Consider the following 19,352-nt stretch of genomic DNA (forward strand, 5'->3'; position numbering starts at 1 on the left):
CTTGCAATGTACCTATGTATGTAAGGGTCAAATCTTGCAAGTTGAATTTGACCCACTTCCCGATTTCCGATGAAGCTGAAAATGTGCATACATATGTAAGTCAGGTGACAATGCAATATTATGGTACCATCGAGCTAATCTGATGATGGAGACAGGAGGTGGCCATAGGAACTCTGTGATAAAACAACGCAACCTAATTGAGTTTGGGGTTTTTAGAATTGGCTCGAGTATTAGTTACCTGCAGGAATCGGAATTGGTTTTTTTGCAAAAACATCGAAATAACCATATATTTCGGTTTATTTTATACTCAAAATGTAGGACTCAGTTGTGTTTTTAGATAACGTCTTCGTATTATTAGATTGCCCGATTAGGAATGAAATAATTAACAAAGAACGAAAAAATACCGTTTTCGTTCCCATGCAAAAAATACCGGTTTCCGATCCCTGGTTACCTGTGGAAAGAAAAGTATAGTCAGCGATAAAAGCTTGTACCAAGAATGGCCCTTTGCCAAAAACTTTTTATTATTGTCATTTTGTTTTAATGTATCTTTTATTATTATATAATCGATTTTTATCAACTTACGGAATCGTCATAAGAATCGAAACGACTGACTAGGCCACAACACTTTTTTTAAAGAAAAGATATAATAGGCAACTGTTTGCGTGATACATTCTATTTATTCTTTTGATAAGATCTAAATAAATGTAACACAAGTTATGTTTCAGAAAAGCGAAATATTGTTTTAAGTACTTGACAAACCCTAATTAATAGTACATTACGATACAAGTGCGAAAAATAGGAAATTCGAAACGAGTGAGGATAAATTAAAACACGACCGAAGGGAGTGTTTTAAATCGACACGAGTTGCGAATTACCTATTCGCACATGTATCGTACAACGTTTTACAGTACATATGGCCCTTTAAATGTTCGACACAGTAACGTAATATGCTACTTCTCGCACTAGTGCTATAAAGTAGCCCCATATGTACTGTAAATAATATTATGGGATTTTATTTATAATTTACGTTAGCGTTTACGCGTTTACGTTCTACGGGCGTTGTCATGTGTCAAATGTGTGAACTTAGATCTCACCAACTATAAAAAGCGGCCAAGTGCGAGTCGGACTCGCCCATGAAGGGTTCCGTACCATTTATGACGTATTAAAAAAAACTACTTACTAGATCTGGTTCAAACCAATTTTCGGTGGAAGTTTGCATGGTAATGTATATATTTTTTTTAGATTTTTCATTCTATTATTTTAGAAGTTACAGGGGGGGAGACACACATTTTTTTACTTTGGAAGTGTCTCTCGCGCAAACTATTTAGTTTAGAAAAAAAATGATATTAGAAACCTAAATGAAAAATGAAATGGGTTTGATGAAAAAAAAATTTTTTTTTAATTTTTATGACGTATTAAAAAAAAAGACTTACTAGATCTCGTTTGAACCAATTTTCGGTGGAAGTTTGCATGGCAATGTATATCATATATTTTTTTTAGATTTTTCATTCTGTTATTTTAGAAGTTACGGGGGGGGGGGGGGGGACACACACACTTTTTACCACTTTGGAAGTGTCTCTCGCGCAAACTATTCAGTTTAGAAAAAACCCCCAAAATTTACTGTTTTTTTTTTCTATTTTTGTGTAAACATCATAATGCGGTTCATAGAATACATCTACTTACCAAGTTTGAACAATATAGCTTTTATAGTTTCGGAAAAAAGTGGCTGTGACAGAATCGGACAGACAGACGGACATGACGAATCTATAAGGGTTCCATTTTTTGCCATTTGGCTACGGAACCCTAAAAATTACCATGTTCAAGTCTGTGCGGAAAGAGAAGTCGTGAAATGTAACATTCTACGACTCTTCTCTTTTCGCACAGACTTCTAGCTTTATCATATAACAAATGTGAGAGTCAGACCAAGATAAGTTGGCAGCGATTTTGGCAGCCCAGACAGTGCAAGTGTTATTTTAAAAATCAAACTTCGATTAAATTATGACTTTTACTTAAGAAACTCGATTCCTACGCTGTATTTATTTTAAATTATACTTTTAAGTATTAAGAATTGTAAGTACTTAAGTATTTGTAAATTGTTCAACATTTGTATACATATCTCCAAGTGCGTATGTATAGGATTATAAATAGTGTATAATAAATATAAGACAGGTACAGTCAGCATCAAAAGTAGCGGATGGAACAACGCGCCAAAAGTATCTGATATTCCGGATAACTTTTCCAAATATAGATAAATTTCTAAAATTCGCGCTCAAAAGTATATCTTTTAGTCTTAGTTGTTCTATATTAAAGACATCACTTTTTGTTAAGCTGTTACAGAATGGTAGATACTTATGAAACGTTATTTGATCCGCTACTTTTGTTGCTGACTGTACCAGGAAGTAAATATCATTATCAACTTTTTATTAAGTGCCAATTATGGGAGATTCGGTTGAGATTTCTATTGTAATATGTGATATAACTTTTTTTATATTTACACCATGTTATATGTATTTATGGAGGAATTAAATAAAAAAACAAAGTGTTATATTTATTATTTAATATATAACTACAGAGAATCGTCTCGACGCACGCGTCGTTTCACTCGCCGCCGTAAACTGTTATCCAATTTTTGGTACACTCAATTGATACAAAAGTGAATTTAAATTAATATTAAAAACAATATACTATTGCCAGGTTCGAAACACAGTTTGGACACCGAGCAAAAAAAGCGTACATTTACAAAAATACCTCATGTACGTACTTCAAAAAGAACAAATTTCGTTGGGTAGTTTTGATACAATCTGGGATCCCTAAGGTCCTAAACAATGAGTCCAGGTACATGCATTGTGAACATTGAAAAAAATGACTCGTCGTTTTCGCTCTGACATCAATATTTTCGCCCCTTTAAAAATGCCACAAACCTACACAGCCTAACCTGATAGGAACTGTATTCTGTTCCTAACTACTACAACATTACTTACTCGTCTCATCTCCATAACGAATATTTGCGAGATAAGCTTTTAAAAAATATAACTTAATAATAAGTGAAAATATTTCGAGAAAATACACACATATTTATAGCAGAAGCAGGCAATGAATAGTTCTTCAAAAAGGACATTTTGTAAGATAATAATATCACGAAGAATCTGCTAAAATGTAAGACTTAATTTATAAGTTAAACTAGCTACGATGTCCACCGAGTGTCCAAATTGATTCATAATTGATACGAATAAGTCATAGTGAAAACATAATTGTTTAAATTTATGATTTTGTCAAATCGAAACGAAAATGAACAGATAACTATCAGCCGAGAATACAAACTAAAAACAACGGGCAAACAAATTTACGTATTAAAGTCTAAAAACTTATGATTATAATTCTATATTACAGACTCAATTTAATTCATATTATCACTCCTTCGAATGTCATCTTAAGACTTGGTGATGAAAAAAGAAAAATAACTTTCTACCCATTGTCCTTCGTAAAGAACACATTTAGTGTTATAATAATGACATAAGATGTCGGTCCTCGCCTTATCAACTTTAAAATTAACTTAGGTCATGTTAAAGTTAAAATAGAATAATCCAGAAAAAAAAATCGTCTTGATATTTAAGTAATCAGTTCAAGATTTACTATAGTAAAATGTCGACCATTTTGGTCCACTGAGGGGCGTAGTTGAAAATATATGATTTTGGTCCTGAATTGAATTTTCTGATTACTTAAATAAAATTGTCCTTAATCATAAAAAATGGGTTTTAATCAAACTTATACTTATTTAAATATCGTTTGTGAAATTGGTGAGTGCAATTTGAATGCTTGGAACCCAAATATACTGTGACTTAAAAAGCAAACGAGCCTTGGATTTAAGTTCGAAATAAGTCACAGTACCAAACCGAATTATAAAATAATTTCAAATGACTATTAAAATACTATAGTACCATTCTTGTCTAAGTCTTTCGTCATTCTTTGCACACATTTCAAGTATTTATTCATCCCTTATGAATGAGAAGCTCTTACACACCATTTTAAATACCTATAAAATAAATTATTCGGACAAATACAATTTTTCGACAGTCGAAACTAGGCTTTATCGTGTATAATATAAACGCCAAGTTTCTGTAAATCCGTCTCTCAATTTGAGACAATGTTGACATAACATTCCAATAGAAAGTATCTCTTGATCGGTATGGAGCAAATATGTATGGCTCCTATAGGCATTTTGAGTAATTTAAGTTTTATATTTACCCATATACAGAACACAGATGATCGCTAAATGTAACCCCGTAAACTTAAGCGCTTTTCAATTTGGAAATTTCTAAGAGTTTAAAACTCGACTTGAATTTGTACTTGTACTAGCGCGCGAGGATTTACGAGGTTAAAACAAAAATCATCGTTTCTTTTTCACAGTATTATTTCAGGATAGTAACGCTGGCCCTTTTCGATAACGTTCAAAATACTGGACATAACCTTTTACTCGTAAGGCCCAATGTGCATTACAATGTGCACTCGGTTTCAATCTAATTAGAACCTTTCATAAACCAAATAAATTTGCTTTGTTTCATTGCTTTTTTTAAATAAACACCCTTATTGACTATACTACAAGGTTCAAATTAAAAATAGAAATCTTTGTATGGTGGGCCACACGAAGATAGACTAATACATAGCCGGCTAATCTCCTTGACATGCTTGTAACCAAAATACTGCTTATTATCGTAGTCGATATCTAGCGTCAAGTAACGAATATATCAGTATCGCTACTTGACACTAGATGTCGCGACAAACAAATAGTGTATCAAAGAGCATATAATCACTACGTTTTAAGAGACGGGACTCCCATACTAATGAGTGGAATCAGTTTGTTTCGCAAATCATTACCAAAATGTACGGCAAAGAACTGTCCTTTAACCATTTGTCTTCTTTAACCATAGTACCAACATAAGCGATTTAAATAGTGTAGTACGCTACACGCTTACGTTTCTTATCGATATCGATAAAATGGGGAGGGATGAAACATAGACTCCTGTCTACAAATTTTGCAAGCAATATGCAAGCAGTATGTAAATTTATCACGTGGTAGCAAAAATATTTCCACCTTAGGGTGGTATTCCACCTATCCAACATTTTGCTTAATGAGAGAGTGAGACGCAATACACATTGGACAAAGAAATTGGATAGCTGGAATACCACCCTTAGGCTTCAACACTTGAATCCCTCCCTACGCTAGGATTCTATTTTAGAATACCTCGTTACACTCAGAATGTAATTATAAAATTTTTCTTAATTTTTTATTTTATTAAAAGCTCTATTTTCAAAATGATCTGCACATACATACATGTTTCAATAAATGTAACTTTTCTATGGAAAGATGTATCAGGTCTTCGTTCCCAACAAATTTGCAACTCTACACATGCCTTATTGAGCTTACTATGGGACTAAGTCAATTTGTGTAATAATGTCGTAAAATATTTTTTATTTATCATAAAAAAAGAGATTAATTTACTTACATTTCAGGTTAATATATTAAATAATTACTAGATAACAGATATGTTAAATAATGACCATTAATGTATAGATGATAGATAATTTTCCACTGAAAATATTCGACGAATTAATTTTGTGTCATATTGCATGCAAGCTTTCAGGAAATTTCACATATTTTATTTAATTATTTACACTGATATACAAATAAACATACAGTTATCGATAGTTTTAGTACATCCCTAGTTCAAAACCAAAAATATTATAAAATATCTAATTTTTGATGTGTCTAAAGCCTGCTGCACCAAAATAAGGTCAAAAGTATCTAAAACAATACTTACCAGTCTTCCAAGGGAAATTTCACCATAAAATCCCTTTTTTCGTGATTTTCTCGAGTGGCTCGCTTGCCACATATTTCACACTTAGTAAACCGTTTTCTCGGTGGCATTGTAACAAACTCGCTCTTTACTCTGATCACGGTTCACTATTTTCGATTTTTTTCACTAAATAAAAAATAAATTGCACGAATTACTCGAAGAGAACATTGAAGCCTTCATAACAAACAAAACAATTAGGCTGACAGTTGACTTGATATAAACTTGACAGAATAAATAGCACTGACGTTTTCTTTTTCTTCGTTGGCAAAGATTTGCGAAACAAACTCCACACAAAACTTTTTTGTTCCTAGTTGCGTCAGCCTGCCTAGGATGTCAATGCAACCTTCCTGTTTTAAGATTAGGTTCATACACTTGCTTGCACATGATTGATTGACTTAGTAGCAAGTTTAATAGGGAATATTACGCGAAACTCTGCGTAGGGGGCGCCACTACCACAATTCCTGACAATCTGAGTGTCTACTTCGACACAAGAAAATCGAAATTTCGTTGTCTTACCTCTCTATCACTTGCTTATTCGAGCGATAAAGAGGTAGGTAACTAAATTTCGATTTTCGCGTTTCCCAGTAGGCCCTTTGTAACCAAACCGCCTTGATGCATTAATGTCATATTTTATTATCTGTGACAACTTGTCAACAAAATTGTTTCAAGGCATAGTATGAATAAGTTACTCTATGGTTTAAGACAGGTTCCAGTGCTGCACTCTGGCGGCAGAACATTGCAGTAATACCCCCTATTGGTGAAAACCGTTACTTTGAATTACAAAAAAATTACATAAAGGTTCGTTACGCTGATTTTTGAGGGTGGGTCACTCACAAAGGAATTAGGTGGCAAGGCATGTCTGCGTGGGACTAGTAGAAAGGGTTTATGGTGTTCAAAGGTTAATACAAATAGTTATTTGTTTTACTAGGGAGTAAAGTTGTTGTTTAACCGCTCGTGCTAATAATGACACCCTTGTAAGTGAAAGTGTCCATAATGGAATATTAAGCGTTGCGAAGGCTACAAGGCGCGAGGGTTAAACAAATATTGATACCGAGTGAAACATAAAATTTCTCAGCACACCAACGCGAGGAAAATTCTAACTGTAAAATAAAGAGAATTGATTGTAATAGAGAGGTAAAGTGGAAGAAACAATAAACGTGCCCTTTAGTTTGAGATCCAAAACAGATGGCGCTGATTTTGCGGTCACAAAATTGTCAAACGTCAACTTTTGACAACCAGAGCTACCGCAAAATGTATAGAACTGTACAGCGCCATCTCGTTCTCATCTCGCGCAAATTCGAGGGACGAAATTGTCTTAGATTTTACACATCTTACTCAATCAATGTATTTTTGCTGTAAAATAGCAAACAAAATAGAACCAAATCTAAATGGACATTATTAAACATTTTTCATTCAAAATTATCATTTGAAAATAAAATTCTACCAGCCACCATAAGGAAACAACTCTAAATTTGCATCAGATTACTTTGCTCCACACGTGGATAAAATGCAACTCTCTAATAAGTTTTGAAGAATCAAGAGAGCCTTTACCAGCTGGTGTGGTGAAAACTAATACATTTTTCCGTGTATTTTCTATTAAAGTCGATTACTTCTTTGTTTGCTTGCTTGTAATGTGACGAATATTTTTTTATACCTAATTTGATTTTTAATAATAGCTAGTCCCGAATGAATCTAGTTGAATAGAACAGTGTGGCAGTGCCATTATTAACGTCACACCTCCATATAAATTTGACATTGTATCACTTTGTCATTGCGTCAACTTTAATCTCTTATTTGGTGTTGGTTGATTTATGGTAAAAACGCCGAAATCGAGAAAATTATCAACATAATAAGATCGCTGAATCCGCTCGAGCCTCGACGGTTGTCCATTCACAAGTGCAGAGGCAACGTTTAACCCTTCGCACGCTACACTTATTATATACAACGCACCATTGTTAACCTTCCGCCTAGTTGACGTGTTTAGCGGGCGGAGGGTTAAGTCCAGTGAATATTTCCGTGAAGTCGTTGTCCCACAGCTGTCGTCATGAATATATAGTAGTGTTGTGTTGTGTCGTGTTCAGTCGGCGAGCGTGCGCTTGGCGGGCGGCTCGTCCACGTCGGTCTCGGGCGGCTGCTCCAGCCCCGGCAGCTGGATCTGCGTGTCCGACGCCTCCGACGGCTGCAACGGGCAAACATTCTTACTGACTACGTCAACGTGCGAGGGAAAAGGCTCGCCGACAAGCATCTATCACCCCTAGTCATGGGCGTAAGCAGGGGGTGCACCCCCTCCCCCCTAGAGCTCCAATTTTACATGCAATATCGAGGATGACACGGACTGTACCAACTTTGAGTTTACAACGCGAAATCAAAAAATAGTATATAAAGGGAATACATTACCTATACATTTTTATCGTGAGTAAAATGAATTTGTCTAAATAACATTTTCAATAGGCGGGTGGTCCACACAGAGCGAGCATACGCGCGAGGGAATTTCCTCCCGCACAAAACGGCCAGTTTTACGTTTTCCTCGGGCGAGCGCTACGTCTACACTGGCCGGTTTGTGCGTGAAGAAATTGCCTCGCGCGTACGCTCGCTCTGTGTGGAATATTACATGCAAGAAACAAAACTCTACTATAAATTATAACAGCTCTACTTCATAAGATTCACAAATTCATGCTTTAACTTTTTCCAAATGGAATATAATAAATACACTATAAAAATATGAGTATACACGGCGAGAGACGTTGATAACGCGAGACATAAAACTGAAGAAATTTGAACTTAAAACAGAATCACATAAGGTTCAAATTTCTTTATTTTTTTCTGTGGAGTTATCAACTTCTTCCTTCTACATACGTGTATATTGATAACCTCTATCGTTTTATATTTATAAATGATTTAGACCATATATGTGACGTTATCTATGAAAAGGGACCTTATTGTCGATGGCGATGCTGCCGTCATAAACGGTGCTCCGATACAAATACAACGCCGCGCGACGCAGTGCGGCGTAAGCGCCATCGACAATAAGGTCCCTTTTCATAGATAATGCCATATATTTTTACCATATAAACAATACTAAGAATATTTACAAGAAAGCCACAACAATATATACGATTTTCTTTCATCAACAACAGCTGTTAATATAAATAAAATTACGGATCCATTAAAAGCAGATTCGCTACATTGCTTGAAATAAAAATCTGAAATACATCATGCATTCGTCCACAGATTGTAGGGCCCATTTCATTAAAGCTTAATAAAACTAAAATATTTAACAATAAGGAGTTGTTTCATTTACTCAAACACAGACCAAGATAAGTTGGCAGTGATTTTGAGAGTGCAAGTGTTATTTTAAACGTCAAATTTCTATGAAATTATGACGTTTACATACACTTGCACAGGCTGGGCTAACAAAATCGCTGCCAACTTAGCTTGGTCTGGCTCTAAGAGCTCGGCCGAATTTCACCTTCCCATACAAACGGAGCTTCGTTCTCATTTTAAAACTACGTGTTGGATTGTAATGAAACTTTGTACATACAATGACATGAGGTATGTCTAGGGATGAAATTAGATTAAATTTGCTTATAATACAAACAAAATATAGCAAAAGCAAGTTTTGTATGAAAATCTTAAATTCGCTGTATTTTTTAACTATGGTATCTGAGGCTGCATTAACTAATTACAGCCCTAGATATACTTTATACTATTGTAAGTACAAAGTTTCAGAGCAATCTAGCTAGTCGTTTTAAAATGAGAGCGTAACTACGTTTGTATGGAGAACCGAGCTCGCTGGGGACCCTCTACCGTCTACACAATAAAAATACAAAATATGGACAGATACTTCCTTAGAGAATTTGGAATAAAGGTGGATTGTCGAAATAAAATTTGTAGCTACAGTAAATTTACTGCAATCTTTCGACACATGATTAAAACATTTGGAACGCCATTTGACTTTAATCCTTATTCTTTCACTGATATGTGTTAAATTTGTTAAATATCAAAAAGTGGCGCCATCTACTAGAGCCGTCCATCGAGCCGCCGCCCGAACCATCTACCGTCAAAAAGTTTAAAAGTTTTTTTACGAAAATACTACTTTTCAGTAGATATCTACAAGCCGAAAAATAAAGCGTTAAATATTTTATTAATCAGAATTTATTTAAAAAAAGGCATATAATAATAACAAGTTTTTTTCACAGTTTCTCATCGAAAAATCCTTGACGCTTTTCCACTGCAGAGTAATCTTGACATTCTTTCTACAAGTTTGTGTAGTAGCGTTTCTTGGCTTATAGATTTCCACTCATATTGCAGTATCTCCCATAGAGTTTTTGCTGATGTCGGACCCTGCGGGCGAGTTCATCCCATGAAAGCTCGATCAGGTTAAGGTCTGGTGATTGTGGTGGACAAATCATATTTTTCAACACACCTTGCTGTTCTGTATTGGCTGTGTATCCTCTACAGGTCTTTACCGAATGTTTGAGTGTTGTCTTCTTGCAAAATAATGGGTTACCGATCAAACGTGTTCTTGAAAATGAAACTAAAAATTGTGTTTGGTCTTAAACTTTTTAAAGGTAGTGTATGGCGCCATTGCACGAAAAGATGCCGCCATACCTTTGGCCTATGCTCTAGTAGATGTAGTAAATTTACTTTGACAACCTACCTCTATTTCAAATTGTCTTTGCTTATAGGTGACCACAGCTAATTTGTTAAAAAGCTTTATTGAAATTAGCCGCTTGTTGCTAATACAATTATCATTATAATTGTTAGGGGAATTAAAATGGCAAAATATTGGTATTGATTCGGGTAAAGATTATAATTGATAACCCATCTGTATCGTTTGTCGAAATTACACTCCGGATGTAGGTTTTCCAAAAAATATTATTATACCAGTTTTTTGGGAAATGGCATCACGTAGAAGCGAAGCAATTGCCTTACGTTATAAATAAATAAATTAATTAATTAATATTATAGGGAAATTCGTTCACAAATTTAGTATTATTTTTTATTATTGGGGTGTTGCGGGCCTTTGAGTGCCACGTCGACCTTCGAGTTCATTACTTATACCCGTGGAATCCAGGAAGTTCCAGATTCTTTGGGCCGAAATGTTCTGTACCTCATAGGATTGCAATACATGCCGCCCTAAGTAGGTACTTCTTTTAGATATTAGTGGTCCACAGGAACAGAGAATGTGCATTGCAGTCTCCTCGGACTCCTGGCGGAACCTGCATGTCGCATCTTGTTTCTTTCCAATTTGAAACATGTGTTTATTCAACTTACAGTGTCCAGTCAATATTCAATTCTACGCGCAGGTTTTGAGTCTTTTGAGCCCTAAAAGCTCCTTAGCAGTTTTGCTGTTGAACCCTTTGATTAGAGCTTTCGAGTGTTCTTGTCCTTTGGCGAACTTCCACCATTCGATTGCTCTAGTTTTTTCTAAGTTGCTGAGCAGAGAATATGCATCCCGTTTTGTGATTCCACAGACCGGTTCTGGGCCGACCAGGGGTGTCTGCGCCCTTTCTAGCAAGTTCGTCCGCTACTTCGTTTTCGTTAATGTCGGAGTGCCCTGGTACCCGTCTAAGTTTGACTTTGTTGGATGTGCATTTAGGTTTGTTTTACAGTTCTGGACTAATTTTGAGTTAAGACTCAAGGGATTCTAGTGCCAGCAGAGCAGCCTGGCTGTCTGAGTTGATGTAGATATGTTGGTGTCTTAGATTTCTATCCAGGTTAATCTCCGCACGTTTGTTGATGGCGTAGACTTCTGCCTGGAAGATTGAGGCTTGTCTGCCCATGCTGACGCCAGCTCGTAAGGTACCATAGATCCCACATCCTACATCATTGCCTTTCTTGGAACCATCCGTGTACCATATGTGGCTTCCCTCTTCGACGAACATTTGGTCGTCGGCCCATTGTTCTCTTGCAGGTATTTCCACTGTGTACAGTTTGGTAAAATGACATTCGGTGTACGTGTCATCAGTTGGCATACTAAGGGTTTTATTTGCAAAAACCCAGGCCTTTAGTTTGGTTAATGCTTGAGAGCGCCATTTTGGCCTGTTTAGCGTGCATATTCTGTAGACGCACTGCTTGGCCTCCTTTTGCACCTACAAGTGGGGGGGTATAATGTCTAGCAGTGCATCTAGGGCCGCCCCCGGTGTCGAGGAGAAGGCGCCTGTTACTGTTAAACAAGCCGTGCGTTGCAGGCTGTTTAAAGTTTCTTTTACCGTCTTTTGATTGGTTTTGCCACACCAGACTGCGGAGGCGTAGGTGATTATGGGCCTCACTACCGCTGTGTATAACCACATAGCAATTTCGGGTCTTATACTCCATCTTGCTCCTGTCATTCGACAGCATGACCACATGGCCATTTTCGCTTTTTGTATAATATTTCTCAGGTGAGGGTTCCAAGTTAACTTTTGGTCGAAAGTGATATTTGACCTCGTCTGAGAATGGTATTACTTGTCCATTAATTCTTGGCTCTGTGAGCTTTTCGAGCTTCAGTTTCCTCGTGAATGGTATTATCACAGTCTTGCTCGGGTTAATGGACAAGTCATTTTCTCTACACCATTTGGATATTGTGTTTAGAGCTCCTTGCATTAGGTTGGATATCGTGTGGAGGCAGGGGCCTTTGATAATGACTACAAGGTCGTCGGCATATCCTTGTGTGTCATAGTCTTGGCCTGACATAATTACAAGAAGTTGGTCCACTGCTAGGGTCCATAATAGTGGGGATAGAACGCCTCCTTGTGGACACACTTTTGTGGTATAAAATTCATGCTCTGTTGTGTTGAGGGTCAGAGTCGTTACTCTATTCGAGAGCATGCTATGTACCCATCTGGTGGTGGTTTCGTCAACACCCTTTGATTTCATACCATTGAGTATGGTCTCTGTGGGCGTATTGTCGAAAGCACCCTCTACATCAAGGAACGCACATGGAGCGGTTTGCTTGTCTCCTAGGGATTTCTGCACCTTGTCAACCAGGTCATGTAGGGCAGTCTCCGTAGATTTTCCCTTTTGGTAAGCATGCTGGTTTACACTTAGTGGTCTGTCTACCAGGTATTTCGCTCTAATGTGCTGATCAATGATTCTTGACTAAGGCCCTCCACAAATTGACCAAGTCCCTCGGTAAACTCAAGAAGGCTTGTGCTGTGGGTACTCAGTCAACGATAAATATAATGTATGTATTTCATCACACAAATAAATGCTCTTATCGGGATTCGAACCCACGACCATCGGCTTCATAGGCAAGGTCTAGGCCAGACTGGTCGTCGAACGTTACATTTCAACTTCAATTCTACCAAATTTCAGATACGTAACCCTTCTGAAAGTTATATGGTTTTAGGCAAAACGCATTCGGATAAATTGTTGAAAAGTATGATAGGCAGTATGCAACACTGAGTACACACAAGTGGTGGGTTAGGTTTACCTTGAGGTCAATGACCCCGGCGGGCGCGCGCGCGTCCACACCGGCCGAGCGCGGCGGCAGCTTGCAACAGAACGGCACGGTACAAGTACACTACAGGGGACCGCTTGTTCCATGGAACTTATTCAATCCTTAATAAATAAATATGGAATAGCCTGGACTATAGCAAAGAGAATTGATTGTAATAGGGAGGTAAAGTCTAAGAAAAAAAACGAACCCTTAGTTTGACATCCAAAACAGATGGCGCTGTACTGCGCCATATGTTTTGTAGTCACTTAATTGGACAGATAAACGAGATGGCCCTGTACATCTCTATACATTTTGCGTATGGAAGGTAGAGGCAAGGAACAAAATCTCCATATACCAAAAAGTGTCTGACAAAAAACCATAAATAGCTAGAATACTTGAGAAAAAATCTAACCATAGATAGCGCACTTCACTCCGTCAATAACGCCTAGGTTCTAAGCTACTCTGGAGATATTTGGAACTATTATTTATAGCTGACAGATGGACACTTTTGCAACAATTTTTCCTAAGGAGTTTCTGTTCCTTGCCTTTACCTTTCATAATTTTGCGGTTGACTGTCAAAAGTTCACATTTGACAATTCAGGGACCACAAAACACATGGCGCAGTACAGCACCATCAGCTTTGGATGTCAAACTAAGGGTCACGTTTTTTTCTTAGAATTGACCATTCTATTACAATCAATTCTCTTCGGTGACCCATTGCAGTAACGTTTAAAGTATTAGTTCCATAAAACAAATGGAAAATATTACTTGTTTATCGGAAGAAGTCGAAACCATTGTGGTTTAACGATACTTTTTGATCAAATATTCTGTAATTGTGATTTATCTGTAATAAATAAATAAAAAATAAAATGAATATGCAGTGTAGTGTTACCTCGACGTCGTTGGTGTCGATGTGGTCGGCGGCGGGCCGCGCGCGCTTCTTGCCGCGCGGCGCCGCCTCGCTCGGCGCCGGCTTCTTGGGCTGGAACTGCACAACCACACACGGTTTCATTGCCGTAATGTAGGCAGAAATTATACTAAAATACTCTAATAAATAAATAATAATAATAAATATAATAGGACATTATTACACAAATTGACTAAGTCCCACAGTAAGCTCAATAAGGCTTGTGTTGAGGGTACTTGGACAACGATATATATATAATATATAAATATTTATCTTATCTTATACCTTTAAACAAGCAATTCTTGTATATATATATATATATATATATATATATATAAATATATTTCTGTGATCTCGAAAACGGCTCTAACGATTTCGCTGAAATTTGGTACATGGAGGTTTTTGGGGGTATACAATCGATCTAGATTAGTCTTATGTTTGGGAAAACGCGTGTTTTAGAGTTTTCATGCGTTTTTCTTTCGACGCAGAATATGGTCGCTAATTTCGTGTTGCCAGCCACTGTCCGTCTGGCCCAGCGGGTTAAGACGCGGACTGCTAGAAACGAGTGTTACGGGTTCGAATCTCGCCCGGTGACTAATTTTTTTTTTTTTTTTATTATGTTCAAATTTATATATTTTTTTTTAATTTTTATTGTTTTAGACAAGTTTAATTTAGTAAAAAAAATTAGTTAAGATTATCACCTATACACCACCATATTACAATAAATAGTTATAACCGAGCGTCGCCCAGGTACTAAATACTTAAATACATAGAAAACAACCATGACTCAGGAACAAATATCCATGCTCATCACACGAATAAATGCCCTTACCAGGATTTGAACCCGGGACCATCAGCTTCAAGCTGCCTTATGTAATTAAATATCAAAGCGGGAGTATAACCAAATCTGCTTTATAAATATTTATTGACCGAAGCGTTAGCAAAGGTCTCCGTTTTAACATTGTGAGTTCACTCAGATAATTACTAAGCGAATTATAGTATTTTATACAATCGTGATTAATAGAAAGCTTTTCAGTCGAGTACCGTGTTTAGGCCACGAAGCTTGCTGAGTTGCCTAAGTAAGGGCTTGTGCACAAATCACGCGAGGTTTTTTCGGCTATTTTTTGACACACGTGTGGCACACGTACCTGCAGCTCGGGCGGCAGGAAGACGCGCGTGTTGACGAAGTACTCGTTCTGCGGCGCGAAGTACATGGTGGGGATGCGCGCGTCGGACGGGAAGTCGCGCATCTCGAAGCTGGCCGAGCGCGCCCAGATCACCGACATGGCCAGGTCGCAGATCGCCCACATTTTCTGAAACACGTTTGACTCATTAATGAAACTTGCAAACATATCAAAATACCGGCAGGCTGTCCACATTACCCTACCAAGTCGGTTGAAAAACTAGATGCATCTGGCCCTAACGTAATATCAACCAATTACAACTCGCGTAACGAGCATAGAGTTAGACCGAGATAAGTCAGCAGCGATTTTAATAGCAATTTTATTTCAAACGTCAAACTTTTATGAAATTATGACTTTTTCTCAAACTTGTAATGAAATGTTGTCAGTCATGTCATACTTCAAATTAGGTCCGGAAATACTACATATCAGGTGCGATGAGTGAAGATGATATGTAAAGGAATTTCATACAGCCTCACACACCTTTGCCTGTAAGGCAACCTTCTTTTGTTTTTAAACGTCAAATTATGGCACGTCTTGGCAGTCAACCATAAAAAACCTATAAGCAAAATTCTGCCATTATGTTTTCTCTTTTTTTGTCTTTTTTGTGTTTGTTAAATATGATTTCGGAGATTCGGAAGGGAACAAAAATTTCATTATTTTTGCGCTACGACGCACGGTTTAGGAGATCCAGCCCCATAAAGATTATTTTTCAGTCATGCAGAAATCTTTATAGGGCTGTATCTCCTAAACCGTGCGTCGTAGCGTAAAAATAATCAAATTTTCGTTCCCCTTTTAATAACCCGCAAGTAATCATCAACATCATCCTATTTTTTTTTAATTATTTCATTGCAAGTTTGAGAAAAGCACTATACAAATCTCGGCGAGAAACGGGGTTGCCGGCCGCGTATCCCTATCCGACCTCGCTACACTCGGCCGTCTATATCTACTTGGCCTGCAACCCTTCGTTCCCCGTCCTCTATAGTAATGCACTATTAAATAACACTCGCAGTCTGTGCTATCAAAATCGCTGCCAACTTAGCTTAATCTAACTTTTTTTATTTGAAATTAGATTTTACTTGTACCACTTATATCTTCAAATAGGAAATTGTTCTGCGACAGATTCCCAATTATAATAACATGTAGTAATTATTACCGAAGGACCTAATTCCTTCCAAACCCTTGTCTAAACTCAGTTCCTCCGTCTAAGGATAATATTCCACCTGTCCAATCTCTTTCTGCAATGCACATTGGATCAAAAAATTAGACAGGTGGAATACCACCCTAAACCAAAATATAATACATAAATACTTAGATAAATAAAATAGTTCATAAGATAAGAACGGGTACACAAAAACTGTAAGTGAGTGCAACATTCGTGGATAAACGTTATGTTTGGCGAAATATTATGTAAATGTTTATTGTACCAACTTTTTTTGATAAATAAAAAATAATAATAAAAAATATTGGATGCGTTTCAGCGGGACTGGCGGGACCTTGCTCAGCACAGGGAGGATTGGAAAGCTAGAGGGGAGGCCTTTGCCCAGCAGTGGGACACACAAATAGGCTAATAAAAAAAATAACTTATAAATTTAAAAAACTTACGTAATTGTAGGTGTCGTCAGATTCATGCAGGGCGTCCTTGTGGTTCTTCATACGCTCGACGAGGCTCTTGTAGAAGCCGTAGCAGTAGAAGTCGTTGCGGGTGATCAGCGGCTCCAGCACGAACCATATGCACTGCTTCATCACCTGACAAAAGACAATAGCGTTAAAATCAATGACCTATATTTTTCAATCTTCCATAATAGCGATGTCACGAATATTCGCATTCGTATATACGAATATTCGCATCATTTTAAACATTTTCATCAAAAGAAGCGAATGTTTTGGGAATGCGAATGTCCTGTCTCGTCCACTCGCGTATGGGCAGTGCGCGCAAACTGTTTTCAAGTAATGCATTTTGACCAGTAAAGACAGCATTTCTCAACACTTTATAACATTGCGGTCTAGGTGACATATGTTTTAAGTACTAACAGATTTTTCTCTAATTAGGAATGATAATAACAACTACATAATCCCTAACATTCGTATTCGCATTCGGACATTCGGATTCGCATTCGCGAATGTGAAGAATGCGATATTCGGGACATCCGTGTTCCATAAGTTCCACGCCGCTTCCACTGCACTTGTGAGTCTCGCTACACCGCTCCACTGCACTTGTGAGTCTCGCTACACCGCTTCCACTGCACTTGTGAGTCTCGCTACACCGGTTCCACTGCACTTGTGAGTCTCGCTACACCGCTTCCACTGCACTTGTGAGTCTCGCTACACCGCTTCCACTGCACTTGTGAGTCTCTCTACACCGCTTCCACTGCACTTGTGAGTCTCTCTACACCGCTTCCACTGTACTTGTGAGTCTCGCTACACCGCTTCCACTGCACTTGTGAGTCTCGCTACACCGCTTCCACTGCACTTGTGAGTCTCGCTACACCGCTTCCACTGCACTTGTGAGTCTCGCTACACCGCTTCCACTGCACTTGTGAGTCTCGCTACACCGCTTCCACTGCACTTGTGAGTCTCGCTACACCGCTTCCACTGCACTTGTGAGTCTCGCTACACCGCTTCCACTGCACTTGTGAGTCTCGCTACACCATTCCACTGCACTTGTGAGTCTCGCTACATCGCTTCCACTGCACTTGTGAGTCTCGCTACACCGCTTCCACTGCACTTGTGAGTCTTGCTACACCGCTTCCACTGCACTTGTGAGTCTCGCTACACAGCTTCCACTGCACTTGTGAGTCTCGCTACACCGCTTCCACTGCACTTGTGAGTCTCGCTACACCATTCCACTGCGCTTGTCAGTCTCGCTACACTGCTTCCACTGCATTTGAATCCCGCTACACCGTCTTTTACACTTTTAATGACTGGACTTGCTACGTTTGTAGCTTGTAACGGACTCGGCCTCACCTTGAGCTGCGCCACGTTGTCGTACGTGTCGAAGAAGGGGTCGTGTGTGAGGACCGGCACGGCGAACACCAGCATGTAGTCGGGCAGGATGTGTGGCAGCTGAGATACCGCTCGTTCCACTGTAACATCAATTTTTTTTTATTTTGATTTCATGTTAAGATTTTTCTGATATTGAAACGTTCCCGTGATTCGCCCAGGGATTCCAAGCCTAAGTGTCACTTTGTTTTATTGAACGTAAGATTATTATTAGATTATAGTATTTCGCAGACAAGATTACACAAATAAAGCTAGGTTAACTTTTAAGGCCTAGTCTTGATCATATGAGTCAGAACTGTTCACCTAATATTTGTATAAATGTTTGTATTTCAAACTAAATGTCAACATAGACATCGTCAGACATGGCTTGGAAAGAATATTGTAAATACAAAACGGATTTACAACAAGCCTGTCGTATTGCAGTAGGCTAGATAGCGTTATTATACATAAGAAAAAATAGACGTACCGTCAAATAGGTTAATAGTGAATTGTGGTAACGTGACCTTATTAGTTTAGTGACGTGGTCTAATTTTAGATGTGGAGTGACCTTTGCCCAGCGCGTACATGCCCATGCAGTCCAGCGGCAGGCACTTGTTGGGATGCCCTGCAACACTGACCTTTAGTGCCGACGGTGATGTTGCGGATGTACTCGCGGCGGCGCACGACGTCGGCGAGCATGTACTGGCGCACAAGGCCGCGCAGGCGCCGCTCCGGCTCGCGCCCGCCCAGCGCGTACATGCCCATGAAGTCCAGCGGCAGGCACTTGTTGGGGATGCCCTGCAACACGCACATTCAACGAGTTCAAACGAGTTCTAACCAGTTAAAAATAACCGGCCAAGAGCATGTCGGGCCACGCTCAGTGTAGGGTTCCGTAGTTACTCTTCCGTCACAATAAGCTAAACTGGAGCTTAAAGTATAGTAAATTGTTAACCAAGGGATGAAACGGTACCTTTCACGCGAGTTAAACAAATAGGCAAATTTGC

The 19,352-nt window shown here is 38.4% G+C and overlaps 1 protein-coding gene across 1 annotated transcript in view; it reads right to left on the minus strand.

Annotated features, from left to right (window-relative positions):
- Positions 1 to 2,542: 2,542 nt before the first annotated feature.
- Positions 2,543 to 19,352, minus strand: part of LOC133530167 (sister chromatid cohesion protein PDS5 homolog B-B) — a 43,633-nt gene continuing 26,823 nt past the window's right edge. The window contains 6 exon segments of the mRNA XM_061868026.1: positions 2,543 to 8,034; positions 14,171 to 14,266; positions 15,334 to 15,498; positions 16,972 to 17,115; positions 18,334 to 18,452; positions 18,987 to 19,146. Coding sequence (XP_061724010.1) covers positions 7,933 to 8,034; positions 14,171 to 14,266; positions 15,334 to 15,498; positions 16,972 to 17,115; positions 18,334 to 18,452; positions 18,987 to 19,146 — 786 coding nt within the window. The 3' untranslated portion in view covers positions 2,543 to 7,932.

The sequence above is a fragment of the Cydia pomonella genome, chromosome 22, assembly GCF_033807575.1.
Source record: "Cydia pomonella isolate Wapato2018A chromosome 22, ilCydPomo1, whole genome shotgun sequence".
NCBI lineage: Eukaryota > Metazoa > Arthropoda > Insecta > Lepidoptera > Tortricidae > Cydia > Cydia pomonella.